The 17,991-nt window shown below is 42.3% G+C and overlaps 1 protein-coding gene across 5 annotated transcripts in view; it reads right to left on the reverse strand.

Annotated features, from left to right (window-relative positions):
- LRRC7 (leucine rich repeat containing 7) overlaps positions 1-17,991 on the reverse strand; it is a 95,523-nt gene that overhangs the window by 41,758 nt on the left and 35,774 nt on the right. For all 5 annotated transcript variants that reach the window (XM_086841482.1, XM_086841480.1, XM_086841479.1 and 2 more), the window contains exons 2-7: positions 11,631-11,833; positions 7,915-8,032; positions 7,053-7,131; positions 5,963-6,052; positions 3,340-3,396; positions 143-206 (exon numbers count right to left, since the gene is read on the reverse strand). In XM_086841482.1, the coding sequence (XP_086697608.1) occupies positions 143-206; positions 3,340-3,396; positions 5,963-6,052; positions 7,053-7,131; positions 7,915-8,032; positions 11,631-11,833 (611 nt within the window). The remainder of the gene's footprint in view (positions 1-142; positions 207-3,339; positions 3,397-5,962; positions 6,053-7,052; positions 7,132-7,914; positions 8,033-11,630; positions 11,834-17,991) is intronic.

Below are 17,991 nucleotides of genomic sequence, written 5' to 3' on the forward strand. Positions count from 1 at the left end.
CAGAGTGGTTTGGGGTGGAGGGAAATGTTTCCCTTGGCCAGGTTGTGATCCCACAGAATCTTTTCCAGGAAAAGTTGGATGCCCCATGGACAGAACATCCAAAACCCCCAGGTTTCCCATTAAAAACTGGAGCATTTCTTACCAGCTCAGAGAACTCATTATTGCCCAGATCGAGCCTCTCCAGCTGAGTCAGTTTGTGCATTGACCTGGAACAGATGAGGAAAGACCAAAAATGAGATTTTAACTCGCAAAACGTCAGATTTTGGTGGGATAAAAATAAAACTGCGTTGAAACTGTGATGGCAAAAAACGAATTGCACTGGTTTGATGGAAATTCCAACAATTCCAACTGGTGGAAATTCCAATGATATATTCCGACCTTGAGACCTTGAGGTTTTGAACTCAAGAGCCAGCAGCAGTTTTGTATAAAAATAAACAAAATCTTGGTAGATTTTTGCATATTTGCTCAGGGAAAATGCCCCGTGTTATATCAAGGAGTGATTGAAATGAAATAGAACAGAAATTGTGGCTTTTGGAGAGAGATTTATTCATTTGTTGTGGTTTTTTATAAACCACTGGAAAGTGTTTGGGCTCTGGAGCCAGGTCCCTTTCTCTGAGGTTCAGATTTAATCAAGTTCAAAGTTAATAAATCAATTTTTGCCTTTGTTTCCATGAACAAAACTGGAGCAGGGTTTTATCCCAAGTGCAGAATTTCTCCTGAAGCCCAGAAAGGCCAAAGTGAACCGAGCACCACCCTGGGTTTGGGGGGGTGCAGTGAAAAAAGAAGATAAAAATAATGAAATCATTTAACATGAACTGCAACAGGCAGTCCAGAGGCCTCCTGAGGTAATCAGATCCTAATCAAAAAATTAGCATAGCCTTAATTGCTGTGAGCTAAAATATCAACCATTAATCTCTGCAATTTGTACCAGAGGTAAAAGTGATTATTATTGAAAGAGTCCTGGTTCAGCATTTCAACCACTGCCACGGTTTTATTGCCAGCAAAATTCACTTTTCCTTGGTTAAAACAGGGAAATAAACTAAAAAAACCCAGGAATTAAACTCCACAGAAATAGGAAATAAACTCCACAGAAATAGGAAATAAACTCCATAGGAATAGGAAATAAACTCCACAGAAATAGGAAATAAACTCCACAGGAATGGGAAATAAACTCCACAGGAATGGGAAATAAACTCCATAGGAATATGAAAATAAACTCCATAGGAATATGAAAATAAACTCCATAGGAATAGGAAATAAACTCCCCAGAAATAGGAAATAAACTCCACAGGAATGGGAAATAAACTCCACAGGAATATGAAAATAAACTCCATAGGAATAGGAAATAAACTCCATAGGAATAGGAAATAAACTCCCCAGAAACAGGGAAATAAAGCCCATGGAAATATGAAATAAACCCCAGAGAAACAGGGAATAAACTTCACGGAAATAGGGAAATAAACTCTGCAGAAATTGAAAATAAACTCCATAAAACCAGGAAATAAACCCCAGAGGAGCAGGAAAATAAATCCCACAAAACCAAGGGAGCAAACTCCACTGTGGAAGGGGAACTGGATGGGATTTAATCTCCCTCCCAACCCATTCCAGTCTGGAATTCTGGGATTCTATGAAGAATAATTAAACCAATTTTCCAGAAAACTTTAAAAATAGGAAAAATCCTTTTTTTTTCCCTAAAAAACAATAGGAATAACATTTTAAAATTTTTTTTTCCTAAAGCAAAACAATGGGATGCATCTTCCATCCTCTTCCCTGAGCAACAAAAGGATTCAGCTCCAGAAATCCTCAAGAGAAGCCTCGTAGTAGCAGCAGGTGATTAAAATATTGCCAATATTTTAATAAGGTGGTGCCTGGGTTGGGTGGGAGTTCCCAAAACCAGCCTGAGTTGTTATTTGGGGAAAACAGGGCACCAGGAAAACTGGGAATATTTGTAAACCCAAAATGTGGCGAAGGCTTCCCGTCTCCATCAGAAACTCGGGAGAAAATGGAGCAGAATCTCAAAAAATAGCAGGAGAAAATGAAGATTTTCCCTAAATTTAGCCCCTCCCTGGACAGAATCTCAGCTGATTTAAATTGTCTCTTCCACTGACTTCTCCACACTCCAAAAAAACCTTTGATTTCTGCCAAAAAAGTGCCAAAAGTGGGATTTGGGAAGCGCTGAGGGATGAGGATTTTGTGGCAGAGGTGTTTGTAATTCACTTGGACCACTCAATTATCAGATTCCTGGAAATAAAAATCACTTTTATCCCCCAAATTCCTGTCAGAGGGGAGGTAAAGGATTGGGATATTTGTAATCTTGGGATGTTTTCTTGGAATTCCTGGATTATTCCCTTTATTTCTCCCTTTGGAGCAAAGTCTTGGCTGCAGAAAGCACAGAAATTGTAAATCCAGGGGGTTGGAAATTCCAAATTTGCAAATTTAACCTCTGCAAAACAGCCACTGTTATTGATGCCAGGTAGAATCTTTTTTAATTCACTTGATTTTGTTTTAAAAGCAACAAAAAAATTAAAAAAAAAAAATCTGCTTTTCACACATTTTTTATGATGCTGCTTAAAAACCTGAATGTGTTTAATCTCCTTCCACACCCCTTTATGAAAATAACCTTAAATAAAAGTTACAAATCATCCCAAGAAATGGGAATTTTAGCAAGAACAGGAAAACTTCCCCACTTTGCCTCATTCCCAAATGGGTTTTTTTTCCCAGATTTTGGGGAGTTGTGGATACCTGGAACTTTCATTTGGTGCAGATCCACAGTGGGATTAATTCAAATTAAAACTTTGGGTCTGTCTCTAAATTTGGGGGGGGAGAGAGAGAAATGGAAAAAAGTTGGAAGGCCTGGAAAAAAAATAAAAATGGAATGAATATCAGAGAAAAATGGCATTTTTTCACATTGTATTTATTAAAAAAAAAATTTAAAAAAAATCAAAGGAATTGGAATTTAAAGCACAGAGAAAATTCCATTTAATGGAAATTCCTAAGAGGAAATTCTTGTGGGTGAAAAAATGTCAAATATTTCTCTTAAAATATCAGATATTTACCTTAAAATGTCAAATTTTGGCTTTGGAGTTTCACTCAGTTCATCATCCATAGTCCTTTATATCATGGAATCATTAATTGGGTGTTTTTTGCTAAAAACTTTCAGTAGAATTACTTTTATAAATACAAAAGTAAAAACCTAAATCACAGAAACATCACCATCATCATTGCTGCCAATCCAAATATTTGTCACTTTTGAAATAATATGAATATATTGAATAAATGTAATTTATTCATTTATATATATTCATTATTAATTTATTCCTTTATTTTCCCAGCACTTACTTTGGTAGAGTTTTCAAGTGGTTTTCTCTTAACTCCAAAATTCGCAATTTAACAAGTCTGGAAACAGGAGAGAAAATAATTAATGCATTCAAAGAATTCATCAGAATGGTTTGAAATGATTTCTTTTCATTTGAAGAAATCTGGTTTATATAAAATAATTAAGATTCCAGTTTTTGTGGGGCTGGCACAAAAATCAGAGCCAAATAATTTCATGTAATGTCTGCTTTTTATCTGAATTCTCCTGAAAAGCTCTCACATTTATCAGGTTTTCCCAGTAATTTTAAATTCATTTTAATGAAATTAAATGTATTAAATTATAAATTAAATTTTATTAAATTAATTCATAAATTCATTTGTGACTCCAGCAAGGCAAGCACGGAAAAAGTTGGGAATTTTGGAAGAAACAAATGAACAAAAAAAACAAAACAAGAAAATGAGAGCAAAGTTTGTAAATGTCAGGTCCCAGATAGATCAGACAGGAGGGAAATAACAATAATAAAGGGAAGAGAGTCAGTTCATAAATAGAAATACATAAAATATAAAATATAAAAATATAAAGTATAAAATATAAAACTATAAAACTATAAACTATAAAAATATAGACTATAAAATATAAAAATATGAAATGTAAAAATATTAAAATATATAGAAATATTACAATATAAACTATAAAAATATAGAATATAAAATATAAAATGTAAAAATATAAAAATATAAACCAAAAATATATAGAATATAAAATATAAAAATATAAAGTATAAAATATAAAAATATAAAATTAAATATAACATATAAAGTATAAAATATAAAAATATGAAAATATAAAAATATAAAAATATAAAAATATAAAAATATAAAAATATAAAAATATAAAAATATAAAAATATAAAAATATAAAAATATAAAAATATAAAAATATAAAAATATAAAAATATAAAAATATAGAATCAGCATTTGTGCAATCAGATGTTTTCTGCTAAAAGATTTGGCCTCCTGAACCTGTCCCCACACTCAGGGTGCTCCTCCCTCCCCTTCTCCCTGATATTTCCATTTTTATCCCATTCCAAGGGCAGGATTTTGGGGCTCCCCTGGAATTCCTCACGTGCAGACAAATTCCCTTCCTCCTGCTGATGTTTTGTGCTCCTCAAAGGTGCCCAGGGGATGTGATAAATCAGCATTTTTATTTTTTATTTTTTATTTTTTATTTTTTATTTTTTATTTTTTATTATTTCTCAGGGTCTTTTTTTAATCCATTTTTAGCCCCAGGTCACTCCCAGCAGGATTTTGTCACACTTTGTTCAGAGAGCTGAGATGATGTTCCCATAATAAATAATAATAATAATAATAATAATAATAATAATAATAATAATAATAATAATAATAATAATAATAATAATAATAATAAATGAAGTAATAATAAATAAATGAAGTAATAATAAATAAAAGAAATAATAAATAAATTAAATAATAACGAATAAAAGAAATAAGAATAAATAAAAGAAATAATAATAAATAAAAATAATAATAAATAAAAAATAATAATAAATGAAAGAAATAATAAATAAATGAAATAATAAGAAATAAAAGAAATAATAACAAATAAATGAAATAATAATATATAAAAGAAATAATAACAAATAAAAGAAATAATAATAAATACAAGAAATAATAATAAATAAAAAAATAATAATAAATAAATGAAATAATAATAAATAAATGAAATAAGAAAACTTTTGCCCAGGCTGCTGCAGGGACCAGCCTAAAGCTGGGCTTGGGTGAGTTCTGTGACAGCACCTGAGCTTTGCTCTGCTCATCTGTCCTTGCCCAGGGGGACAATCCAAGGACAGAAATTCCAGCAATTCCCAGTGGAATAAAGCCCAAGGGCAGAAATTCCAGCAATTCCCAGTGGACTAAAGCCCAAGGACAGAAATTCCAGCAATTCCCAGTGGAATAAAGCCCAAGGACAGAAATTCCAGCAATTCCCAGTGGAATGAAGCCCAAGGACAGAAATTCCAGCAATTCCCAGTGGAATGAAACCCAAGGACAGAAATTCCAGCAATTCCCAGTGGAATAAAGCCCAAGGACTGAAATTCCAGCAATTCCCAGTGGAATGAAGTCCCCATTTCTGCCAGGGCTGTGCAGGGTGAGGATCCCCCATCCCCTCCTGTGGGAATTGGGTTAACTCTGGGTTTTGTCCTGAGCTAACACTTCTTGCTCCTGCTGTGGTTGTTTTTGCTGCTCCCCATCCCTTCTGTCCTTGGTCTCCTCTCCCGTTCTGCTCCCACATTTCCTCTCATTTCCACCTCTCCCAGCCCCTTCTTTCTGCCCCTCTGGCTCAGCCCTCCCTGGGCAGAGCTGCTGCTCCAAAGCTGAGCCTCCCTAAGCTCAGCTCAGCTCAGCTCAGCTCAGCTCAGCTCAGCTCAGCTCAGCTCAGCTCAGCTCAGCTCACCTTGCCCCAAGTGCCCAGCCCCAGCACGCTCCTGCTGCCCCACAAAACAGAGCTCAAAAGCCAAAATCTCTGGGTTTTTAGCTCAGGTTTTCAAGGGGAGCTGGCTTTGAGCTGGTCCCTGGAGCCTGAGCCGGGTTCAAACCGCAGGAATGCGCTGCAGTGACTCATTCTTACCTTCCAAAGTTAGCTGGAAGAAACTCCAAAAAGGCATCATTTAGATAGAGCTGGGTCAAATTTAGAAGTTGTGTGAAGCCATCTGGCAGCCTAAAAAAACAGAGCAAACCTTAATGCTCACCCCAGTTGCCATGGAGATAATAACAATGTATATTTAGAAGCAGAAAGGTGACTTTTCTCTCTCACCTTCTTCTTCTACCCAAATTCTCCTGAAGAACTCACTTTTTACAGACATTTTTGCCCATTCCCATCATCTCTGCATTGCTACAAACAGGAAATGCAGAGGCCTGGCACATTCAGGGACAGCAGCCCTTTCTCCCTTCCTGCTTGAGGGATTTAAACCAAAGATTCTTTTCTCTCTTCTCTTCTCTTCTCTTCTCTTCTCTTCTCTTCTCTTCTCTTCTCTTCTCTTCTCTTCTCTTCTCTTCTCTTCTCTTCTCTTCTCTTCTCTTCTCTTCTCTTCTCTTCTCTTCTCTTCTCTTCTCTTCTCTTCTCTTCTCTTCTCTTCTCTTCTCTTCTCTTCTCTTCTCTTTTCTCTTCTCTTCTCTTCCTTTCCTTCTTCCCTTCCTTTTCTCTTCATCCATTTCTCTTCTCCTCTAATTCTTCCTCCCTCTCCCTCTTCCTTTCTCTCTGTTTTTTTAAACTGAATCATCAACATTTCTCCCTTTCTCCCCTTCACCCCAATTTGTAAATCCTGGATCTAAACACATCTTTTGTCGCTATTCTTGCAAGATTTTGGAAGGAGTAAGGAGTAAGGAGTAAGGAATAAGGAATAAGGAATAAGGAATAAGGAATAAGGAATAAGGAATAAGGAATAAGGAATAAGGAATAAGGAATAAGGAATAAGGAATAAGGAATAAGGAATAAGGAATAAGGAATAAGGAATAAGGGCAGGTGAAGCCTCACCGTGTTCAGTGCCCAGCCTGACTGGCACCGTCAGAGCACTCAGATCTCAGATAAACCCGGGTTTAAATGAGAAGGACACTCAGACTAACCCTGAGAAGGGCAGGACACAAAGCCCTGAACTCTGGGCTCATGTGGAGCACATTTTGTGCCCTTGGGATGAGCAAAACGAGCTCCAGGTACTCACTTGGACACGGGATTGACGCTGGCTTCGATTATCGTTAAACACTTACAACACTTAATGTTTTCTGGGAAATCTTGGATTCCTAAAAAAAAAAAAACATGGAGAGAATGTTAGATACACAGAAATATTTATTAGATACAGAAAAAAATATTATCTACACAAAAACTCTTCAGCCTGGTCTGTTCATAAATGCTTCACTGGGATTTTCAGTTCAGACTTCAGCTCGGAGCAGGAAGGAAACACAATTTGGAATTATCATCCAAAAGGTGATGCTCAAACCTTAAATAAATGCACAAAAATACAAAAATATAACTCTTCTGCTAAAGCTTGGTTTAGGTAATGTTCTAGAATTAACAGTGACATAATTGGTGCTGAGATTTGTGCTTTCATCCCTTCCCAAACTGCTTTTCTCTCACAGAATCCACTGATGGGAAATTTCCCAACATTCCCAGGAGTTCCTAAGCCTCGTTTTTTAAAAACAAAGACCCTCGAGCTCAGCCAGCAGAGGTTTTTAGGCCCATCAATATGAAAACACAGAACTGGGAATGCACAGCAGCAAATCCAGATAAATCCTGGGAATTGTTTAAACCCTCCACACCCCAGTGAGCTCTAAACCACTTTGGAAGCGGGATTTTCCCAAATGCATGGAAAAGTGGCCTCCCATTCCTATTCCCAGCTGGGCAGGAGCCCTCAGAGCACAGGACACTGAAGAAAACTCAATTTTATACAGAAAAAACAGAGCTGGAATTCCAGAGATCCTCCCACAAAGCGCCAGGCGGGAAAACCTGAGGCGGAGCTTGGAGTAAAAACTTCCTGGCGGCTCCCAGGGTTTTTTTTTGGGATCCTTGGGATTGGGAGCGCTCACCGTTCTTGCTGATGTCGAGCTCGCGGAGGTTGACCAGGCTGGCGATGGAGGTGGGGAGGCTGGAGAGGTCGTTGTCGGGAATGCTCAGCTTCCGCAGGGCCTGGCAGTTGAACAGTTGCTGTTCCAGGAATTTCATGGTGGGGAGGGAAAAGAAAATTCCAGTTGGGATCGTTATTGACACACAAACATCTGCCACAGCAGAATCCCAGCCTCCAGTTGGGTTTTTTTTGGGAAGGCATTCCAGGGGTAAGGGGAAATGAGTAGCAGGAACGTTCAAAACCTGAAAATTCATTGCAATCAATATCTTGGGAATTTTGATATCATTTCATAGTATTCATATTTATTGAGCTATTTCACATTTGTCATAAAAATCCCCCGATTTTTTGTGCCTCCTGCTAAATTAAAATATTTGATTTCGTAATTAACTTTCATGGCAGATTTTAAGAGACTGTGACTGCATTCAGATTAAATAATTATCCTCAAGATCCAAAAATGCTTTGGCGTTATCCAGAGGATACTTCCTTGGAATCCTTGCCCAAAAGTCAGGACTCAATTCTAATTTTTCCATCAAACTCCAATTTTATAGAAGCAGATTCCCAGTTTCCACCAGGAATTCCTTTGGGAGCTGAGGGAAGCTCAGAACTCGGAGTTCTGACCCCACCTGGACACACCCAAGGCTTTGGAAGCGCTGGAGGAAGAAGCCAAATTAAAAATCTTCCCTCTGGAATGATTTTATGAAGCGCTGTTGCACCAGAAGGAATGTGAGACACAGAGTATGGGAATGACGTCCCAAAATTGGGGTTTTTTCACCCACTGGATTCTTAACAGATATTTTTCCCAGTCTCCAGATCTCCCTGGCCATCAGGATTTTGTTGGAATCATCATTCCCTCTGTCCTTGCACAACTTGAATTCCTCTCAGGCCACATCCAAGCGATGCTACCACGCTCTGAGTTATAAAACCAGGGTTTTATTCTGCACCTCTGGGGAGAATTCCATCCCACTCATGTTTTTCTGGATGCTGATTCCAATGACTCCACTCTCATCCAGATCAATTTTCCCTTTATTAGTCATCAATTCACTTGACTCACACAAAGAAAGGATTTTTTGCAGCAGGAGAATGAAGTCAAAGGCAAAGAGAATAAAAAGACTTGGCTGGATTTAGCCAAAAAAAGAGTAAGAAATATAAAAACATCTTGTAAATCTTTAAAAAAAACCAGAGAAATACAAGAAACAAAGAACTAAAAATCAGCAGGAAAAAAAATCATCATTATGATACCTAAAATGGAAAGTAAAAACAAAAATAAAATCAGGCAGAATGAGTTCAAGGCATCAGGTGCATGAAAAATAATTTACTGGGTCCTAGAGCATCACATGAAACTAAATTAGAGCTGGACTTAACTGAGTTGTTTGCTCATTAAATAATAAAACATCATCAAGAGTTTTGATTCAAAAGAATTTTGTAATATCAGGAGCACAGAATATTTGGAGAAGAACAGAAAATGACCAAAATTTTCCTCTGGAAGAAATTCTTTGAAATCACATTTAGAGAGGGAGGAGAGGATGGTAGAGTTTGATGTAGAACACAAAAGTTCATGTTAAGTAATGCAGTGCCGGTTCCATGGAACAAAAAGGCATTTTCTCTCCTGGAATATTAATTCAGTGATGGAAAAAAAAAAAAGCCTTGAGCTCTGCAGCAAAAACACCTCGAGCAGAAAATTTGATAAAGGAATTATTTCAGCTGTTGAATTCCTGTAACAATTAATAAAGGCTTAAGACAAAAACTGATGAGTGCTATTAACACTGCCATTAATCTTCCCCTCCACAGGGCCAAGATTATGTTAAACTCCATTTACTCCAAATTAAAATTATCACCTTCATCCCAATTTCAGCATTTTGGACCCCTTCCCTTTGGTCTCCATCTTTTTCCATACAGAATTCTGGCATCTTGCTTTGATATATTTGTTTTCCATCAAGCCTAAGTCTGAAACACTTTGATAATTCCAAGAGGCCCAACCCAGTTATCCCAAAAATCTCTCCCTAAATGAGACACTTCCAGTATTCCTCAGTAGCAGAAGGAAAAGAAGGGAATGGAGAAGGAGGAGAAAGGAGGAGAAAGGAGGAGAAAGAAAGAGAAAGAAGGAGAAAGGAGAAAGAAGGAGAAAGAAGGAGAAAGGAGAAAGAAGGAGAAAGAAGGAGAAAGGAGAAAGAAGGAGAAAGAAGGAGAAAGAAGGAGAAAGAAGGAGAAAGAAGGAGAAAGAAGGAGAAAGAAGGAGAAAGAAGGAGAAAGAAGGAGAAAGAAGGAGAAAGAAGGAGAAAGAAGGAGAAAGAAGGAGAAAGAAGGAGAAAGAAGGAGAAAGAAGGAGAAAGAAGGAGAAAGAAGGAGAAAGAAGGAGAAAGAAGGAGAAAGAAGGAGAAAGAAGGAGAAAGAAGGAGAAAGAAGGAGAAAGAAGGAGAAAGAAGGAGAAAGAAGGAGAAAGAAGGAGAAAGAAGGAGAAAGAAGGAGAAAGAAGGAGGAGATGGAGGAGATGGAAGAGATGGAGGAGAAGCTGGAGAAGATGGAGAAGGAGGAGAAATGGGACCACCTGAGCAGGTTTTCTCCAGGATCCATTTGGGATTTCTGGGGACAGAACCCAGCTGGTTCTGTGCTGTGTCTCCAGGAAAACCCAGGCAGCTCTCCACAGCATTTTTCCATGAAAATAAAGGGATTTTGGCTGCCCTGCCCCACCATCTGTGCAGAATTCCTCCATGGAGTGAGACCTCTCAAGCAATGAACCATCACATCCCAGCAAAGCAACTCCATGGCATGGAAAAATCCCATTTTGTACTTTTGTAAATGGAATTTTCACCAAGTCTCCGTGCAGCACAAATGGGAAATTTGCCGTGAGATGATGGAGAATGGAGCAATGTTTAATTAAAGGTTTGTAAGCATCTCTCATTATTGTGGAGAAAAATTCCATTAAGGCCTGGATCCCATCCCTTCACGCTTCATTATGGAGCCAGCACCTGCCAGGAATTGGTTTTTCCACCTTTCCCTCTTTTGTTTCCAGAACATTTTGGTTCCAGTAACCTTTAATTCCTTCTAGCAAACATTGATCAGCAGGAGAACGGATTGGAAGATTCCAGAAGAGGAGTTTTACTCGGGAATGATGACTTGGATGATCTCAGGGCAGTTATGAAACTCCTGCTTGGACAGTTGGCATTCCCGGGAATATCCCACAGGGATAAAGGGCTGATCCTGACAGAGAGAGCAGCCCTGGCATTCCTGGGAATATCCCACAGGGATAAAGGGCTGATCCTGACAGAGAGAGCAGCCCTGGCATTCCTGGGAATATCCCACAGGGATAAAGGGCTGATCCTGACACAGGGGACAGCCCTGGCATTCCCAGGAATATCTCACAGGGATAAAGGGCTGGCCCCAAAGGAGAGCTTGCTTTGAAAAGCAGGGATAGAGGATCCAAAGGCAGCGGTGACTCCTGATCCAGGACACCACAGGAATTTCCAGTGCCAGAACCATTTCTTTTGGAGAATTGTTTTCCCCAGTTTCAGGCCCCAAGCTGCCCCGTTCCTGTGCTGTGAAGGAGGAGCAGCATTCCCTACTCCCCCAGTCCAGCCCCAATTCCAAGGAACATCCCCAGATTCCATCTCCACCTCTCCCCAGGAGCTCCAGCAGTCCCAGAGCCGGGCGCACATCCCGGGCCAGCAGGACAGGGATTACCTTGGGAAGCTCCTCGATCTGGTTGGCATCGAGGTAAAGCTCCTCCAGGGTCCGCTCGAAGTTGAAAACCTCCTTTGGCACCTGCTGCAGGCCACAGTGGGAATAATCCAGCACGGAGACGATCTCCTCCTCCCCGCGGAAACACCGGCACGGCACCAGGCGGCCGATCAGCTTCCTTTTGGAGGTCATCTCCAAGCAGCATACTGAGGGAAAAAGGGAGGAGAAACGGGATTCTGGCAGCAGCAGCGCTCTGGGGGAATGTTCTTGGGAGTTGTTCTAGGGATTGCAGCTCACTGAACGCGGTTTTCCCCAGCGAGATCCGGGGCGTGCATTGTGCAGGGTTTGTGGAACCTTTCTGGAATGGAGAGGTGGGATTTGGAGTGGGGTGAGAAAACCTGGACCCTGCAGCTGTTCCCCACGCTGGGATGGAAGGGAACGCACCAAGCCCAGCCACAAGCCCGGCTTTAACGGGAAGATGAGCCACGGGAAGCCACAAAATCCAAACCCATCCATGGGAGCGCAGAGCCACGGCCGGTCCCAGTCCCGGTGGGGGCTCAGGGGGAGGCACCTGGCTGTGATTCCCGGGAAATGGACATTATCCCTGGATCCCCCACAGCAGCAGAGCTCCCACAGCCGCTTCCCAGGGCCTCCTGTGGCAGCTGAGGAAAGCAGGAATGGAATCCTTGGCTACAGAGCAATCCCAAACCCTTCCTGCTCCTCCCGCGCCACCACGCTCTGCTGGAAACTCCAAGAGGGGATTTAGCAAAATCCACTCCTTTTCCTGCACTAAAATACGCATCCAGGAGGTTTTCCCAGGCTTCTGCCACCCTCAATCCCAGCGAGCAGAGCCTCCTCAGCCCCAGCAAGCGCCTTCCCACAGCGCCCTGCCCCAGCAGCGGATTTGGAACGCATCAAACATTCCCTAAATCCATCCTGGACACCTTCAGGAGTTACTTAAACATTCTGGATAAGCCAGGCTGTCCTGAAATGTATTTACCACAAAGGCAAGGAGGGCTCAACCTTCAACTCCTGTTTTCCAAACCGCTCCCAGGGTTTTGAGTCGTAAAAAAAGGCACTAAATTAGTGCAAATAAAGCAAAATAAGGCTTTTGTAGAAAGCACCGGTATGGAATGGAAGGACGATTGAAATGAGTGGAATTTCACACCCTGTGGGCTTGTGGTAATTAAACCTTTTATTAATTTCAGCATTATTAATTCCTCCCCTGGACTAGTTCCAGCTTTGGTAATTACACTTTCCTTCCCTACTTTTTGCTCTCTCCTGATGTTCAGAGATCCTTTCCTTGGTGCTGGTGGCTGCTCATGGAAAAGGATCAGTCCAGGAGCCACAGCAGCTCCATCCATTCCTGAATCCCTGCAGGGCATTCCTCATCCCTCTTCCACCTCCTGGAAACACCAGAGCTTGGTGCTTTTCCCCATTCAAGAGCTAAAATTCCCCACAGCTGAGTCCTGAGCTCATTGCCCCACGTCACACATTGCACAGGAAGATCAGACCCTCCAAAAGAGCTCGAAAATGAGATTATTTCTTGAATGAAGACAGATAAATGAGGAAAGCAGCATAAAATAACCTGCTCCTGCTCAGCTCCAGCAAGCAGCTCATTATCACTTCCTGCAGTTTATTGTCTTATAAAGAAACTCCCTCATCCGAGGAAAACAGGAGCTTTATGGAAATCAATGACAATAAAACACAATCCCTTCTCAATTCATGGATCTTTTGTGCAGGAAAACACTAATCCCTGTTTATCAGGAGGCACAGGAGAAGCCATTTCCCTCACCTGCTGGAAAGAGAGAGAAAACTGCTGCTGGTTCACCCCAATGATTTAAAGAGGGGATGAAACAGCTCAAGAGATTCCAGCATTCCAAATATCTCAGGACAACAGGACAAAAGAACAATTTCCTTTTTCATCTCAAAAGTTTTAACCTCTGCAATGCCTGGGATGGTGGAAGGTCCCTGCTTGTGGCAGGGCTGGGATGGGATGAAGTTTAAGATCCCTTCCGACCCCATCCCTTCTGGAATTCTGGGATCCCTGGAGAGTCAGGCAGGGGGTGCAGAACAGAGCTGGTGAAGATGCTGCTACAAAAAGCCCCCAAAGTCACCTCGGTGTAATTAGCAGGGTTAATCAAGCGTTAATTCGCTGTTTTTCAGGATACATTAATGAGGGACTGAATTTTTCTCCCGGACAAGTTTTCCATGGAACACCTCGTGAAGAGTTGGTGTCTCAGGGAGTTGTTGTTGTCACAGTGAATAACCAGAGCCAAAATTCGACCAGGGCTAAAGCCAGCACTTCTGGGCTCTCAGGAACCCACCTGAGCTGGCTGACAGGGCAGAAAACACCAAACCCCTCCTGCTCTTCCAGTTTCATTCAGAAAACTCCAAGAAATCCCATTTACAGGGATCTGGCAGAGCTAGGGAGTTACTGAGAAATGCTGAAAATCCAGAACTTGAAAGGTGGATGGGAGCGTGGCAGGGCTGGAATGAGCAGTAAAACATTTGCCAGAGGGTTCAGAAAATAGGGATTATTTCCAGAGCAGCAGGGAATTCTCTTCAGTTTCTCCTTTGTCACACATCTCACACAAGGGGTGGTTTTTCTACTCCTGTTTTCTTTCTCTTATTAGCAGCAAAATCAACACCGTTAATAAGGAATTCCTTCCCAGCATCCCATCTAAATCTCCAATAAAAATCCAATGGACACCTCCCCTTCTTTAAAGCCCATCCATTTTTTCTCCAGATCCCATACAAGGCTTGTTTGGAAAGCAGGAGCCCTCTCTGGAGCATTTACCAGGATTCCTGGGAGGTGTTCCAGGGTACCTGCTCCCTCCTCTGACTTAAGGCAGGCACTGGGAATTTCCCAGTTTGTTCCAATACCCCTGAATTTACATTTTCTCTGCCAAAAGAGGTTTGGTACCAGGGGCTACACGTCAGAAATGGAGCAAAGCTGAGCTTGAGGTTGGAATTAAAAAGGAAAACAACCCTCAGTCACATTTCCTTCATCCCAAAGCTTTTTCCCCATGGATATTCTGCTGGTGCTGGCCAGCCATCCACTTTTACTTCCTTTCTTCCCTTGAATTAATTCTGTGGGCTGCCAGCTTGATTTCCACAGTGTCCAGTTGCAGCCTGGGTCACTGCAATAATTAGGAAACTTCAAAGCTCTCGGAGCCATCTCCATCTCCAGCACCACATCTCAGCTGGAAACAGAGCCCTGTTAATAATTCAGAGCTTTGAAGGAACGGAGGAAGATTCTCCCTGCATTTCCAACCACGTGGAACCTTTCCACAGCTTTGCCACCTCCTCATCCAGATTTTGGCTCTCAGATTTGCTGCTCACCTTTCTGTGAGCTGCAGCTTTGCACGAACACCGGGAGTTTTTAGCACTTTGTTTCTTTGCTCTGGGAGTTGTGTAACTCTCGCTACCTCCACCTTGTATTCTTTATCCCAAACTTTTGTCTCCAGCTGTGATCCCGAATTTGTGACATGGGAATTGTGCTTATGTAAGCTCTGACATCAGTCCTGGCTGCTGTTTTGCATTTCCTCCCCGTTTTCCCGTTCAGAAAAGGCCTCTGATGAGGTGGAATCTGCTCAGTCTCTGCCTGAAGAGCAGCATTGCTCTCCCTGAAAACTCTGCTTGGTTTCCCTGGGAGAAATCCAGGTGGGAAGGAGCATTCCAAGCCTGGATCCTGCCCCCTGGACCTGCAGAGCCCCAGCCCTGTCCCAGCACGGGGAGCACCTGGAGCTGCTGGAAGGAGTCCAGAGGAGGCTCCAGGATGAGCAGAGGGATGGAGCAAAGGGGACAGGAGCCAGGGAAAGGCTTTCCATTGCCAGAGGGCAGGGATAGACGGGAGATTGGACAGGAATTGCTCCCTGTCAGGGTGTGAGGCCCTGGGATAGAATTCCCAGAGCAGCTGGGGCTGTCCCTGGATCCCTGGCAGTGCCCAAGGCCAGGCTGGATGGGTTTGGAGAGCCTGGGACAGTGGGAGCTGTCCCTGCCATGGGAGAGGTGGGAATGAGTGAGTTTTGATATCCCAAAAAAACCCCCAAAGGGGATCAGTCACACGCTGGACTCAAGGTCCTTGGAAAGCTTTTCCAGCCTCAGGAATCCTGGGATTCTCCACTGGAAGTTGCTCCATTTTATCCAAGTTACACTTTTCCACCTGCTCAGAAGAATTTTCCACCAAACTTCCCCCCTGATCCAGGTGAGGGAGGCGGGAACGTCGCTGTTCTGCTCCTAACTGGAAATGCAAAATTAGGGATTTATTCAGGTTCTATGAGCCATTGGTAACAGTCCTCATTAACCTTCCTGAAAGATTAGGGAACTCTGGCTCTAAAGTCACAATAACAGAATTATTAGGGAGCTTCCAAAGGGGAATTGGTCTTATCAAAGAGAGGAGTGTGCAATATTATCCGAATTGTTTTCCTGCACAGAAATTCCCAGATAAGCGGCATATCTCCCCCAGAAATGTCATTTAATGCTGATAATTGAATCCTCTTCATTATCTCCCCATTACAATGGTCTGCATTCAGGTTTGGATAATCCTAAAATAAAATAATCAACCATGAAAAATCAGATTTCAGCTTTTGTCTCCTGGGAATATTAATGAGGGGAAGTTTTCCTGGCTTTGCTGCAAGTCCTGGGAGGTCCCTGAACACCTTGAGATTTGGGAAAGGGGCAGAAAAAGGGTAAAGGAAAATTGAAGAAATTATTTCTACCAAGTACCAGTTTTGAATGCCCAGACCTTCCACCTTTGGGATAAATCTTAATCTTTTCTGATAAGATATTCCTTGATTCCAAAGGAATCTGTTGGCCTTGCCTTGAAATTCCCGATTTCCTTCCTTGAAATTCCTTCCTAAAGGAGCTCTTCTGAGCAAATGGTTTTGGATAATCCAAGATGATGGTGACTCCAATTGCAAAGACATTTTAGTGACAGCAAAAGCAGCTGTTTGGGTTGGTTTGATTATTAAAAATCTGCGTCCTGCTCTCCCTACAGACAATTCTTGCATAACCTCAAGGAAAACCCAGGATTCTTTTTATAGAAGTGACAGAATTCCAGTAATTTGTTGCACATTAGTGGCACATGTTGAAAATTAATCATTATGCTGTTAATTGCTAGAAATTCCAATCACTCTGACAGCTCACCCTGCAGACATTTCAGCAGGAGAGAATCCCAACAAACCAGAGACGTTTCTCTGGGAAGCGTGCTGTCTGGAAATCAGGGAATTTACATTTCTGCTTGGATCTTTGATGTGTCGCAGCTTTTATGTGAAGTAATCCTCCCGTTTAAGAGATTATGTGCTGTGAAATTCGGGATGAAATGGGCTTTATTTGATGCTTTATGGAGCGATGGCTGGAAGTGCTGTCCTAAAGGAGCGGCAGAGAAAACATCATTCACCTGCTGAATGATGGAAACAAATTAGGATTTAAGTGAGAACAACAAAACTTCTGGGTTTCTTCCTCACAGGATCCTAGAGAATCAGAAAACCAGTGGTTCCCATCACAATCCAGCTGCTTTATTCCTGACACAGCGATCAGTTCAGCAGGAAAAGCGAGGGCTGGCAGGGGCCAGTGCCAGGGAGGGGAGTGGGAACCACAAACTGCAGCCAGGACAGGCAGTTTTCATGAAAAGTGACAATTCTGACTCCTGGTGAGAGCTGCTCCTCAGGGACAAATGTGGGATCACAGAACCCTGGAATTGTTAAGGCTGGAAAAGTTTTTCAAGATCTGCGAGTGCCGCGGTCACCCAGCAGCCCTGGCCAGGTCCCCAAGTGTCACCTGCAGGAATTCCCTGGGCACCTCCAGGGATGGGCTCTGCAAACCTCCCAGTTCCAGTGTCTGACCCCCCTTTCCATGGGGAAATTCCTGCTGCTGCCCACCCTGAGCTCCCCTGGCCCAGCCTGAGGCCATTCCCTCTCCTCCTGTCCCTGTTCCTGGGAGCAGATCCCAAATCCCCCCGGCTGTCCCCTCCTGCCAGGGACTTGTGCAGAGCCAGAAATTCCCCCTGAGCCTCCTTTGCTCCAGGCTGAACTTTCCCAGCTCCCTCAGGGATTCTCCAGCCCCTTCCCAGCTCCCTCAGGGATTCTCCAGCCCCTTCCCAGATCCCTCAGGGATTCTCCAGCCCATTCCCAGCTCCCTCAGGGATTCTCCAGCCCCTTCCCAGCTCCCTCAGGGATTCTCCAGCCCCTTCCCAGCTCTGGACACGCTCCAGCCCCTCAGGGTCTCTCTTGCCCCAGGGGATGAGGGACCTTTCCCTTCCTGTCCCCTCTGCCATGGGATGGGACATTCTCACTGGAGCAGGTATTACTGAAGTTCCAAACAGGAGATTTAATTCATTTCTGTATTTCCCAAACCTCTG

The sequence above is a fragment of the Cyanistes caeruleus genome, chromosome 9, assembly GCF_971803275.1.
Source record: "Cyanistes caeruleus chromosome 9, bCyaCae1.hap1.1, whole genome shotgun sequence".
Classification (NCBI taxonomy): domain Eukaryota; kingdom Metazoa; phylum Chordata; class Aves; order Passeriformes; family Paridae; genus Cyanistes; species Cyanistes caeruleus.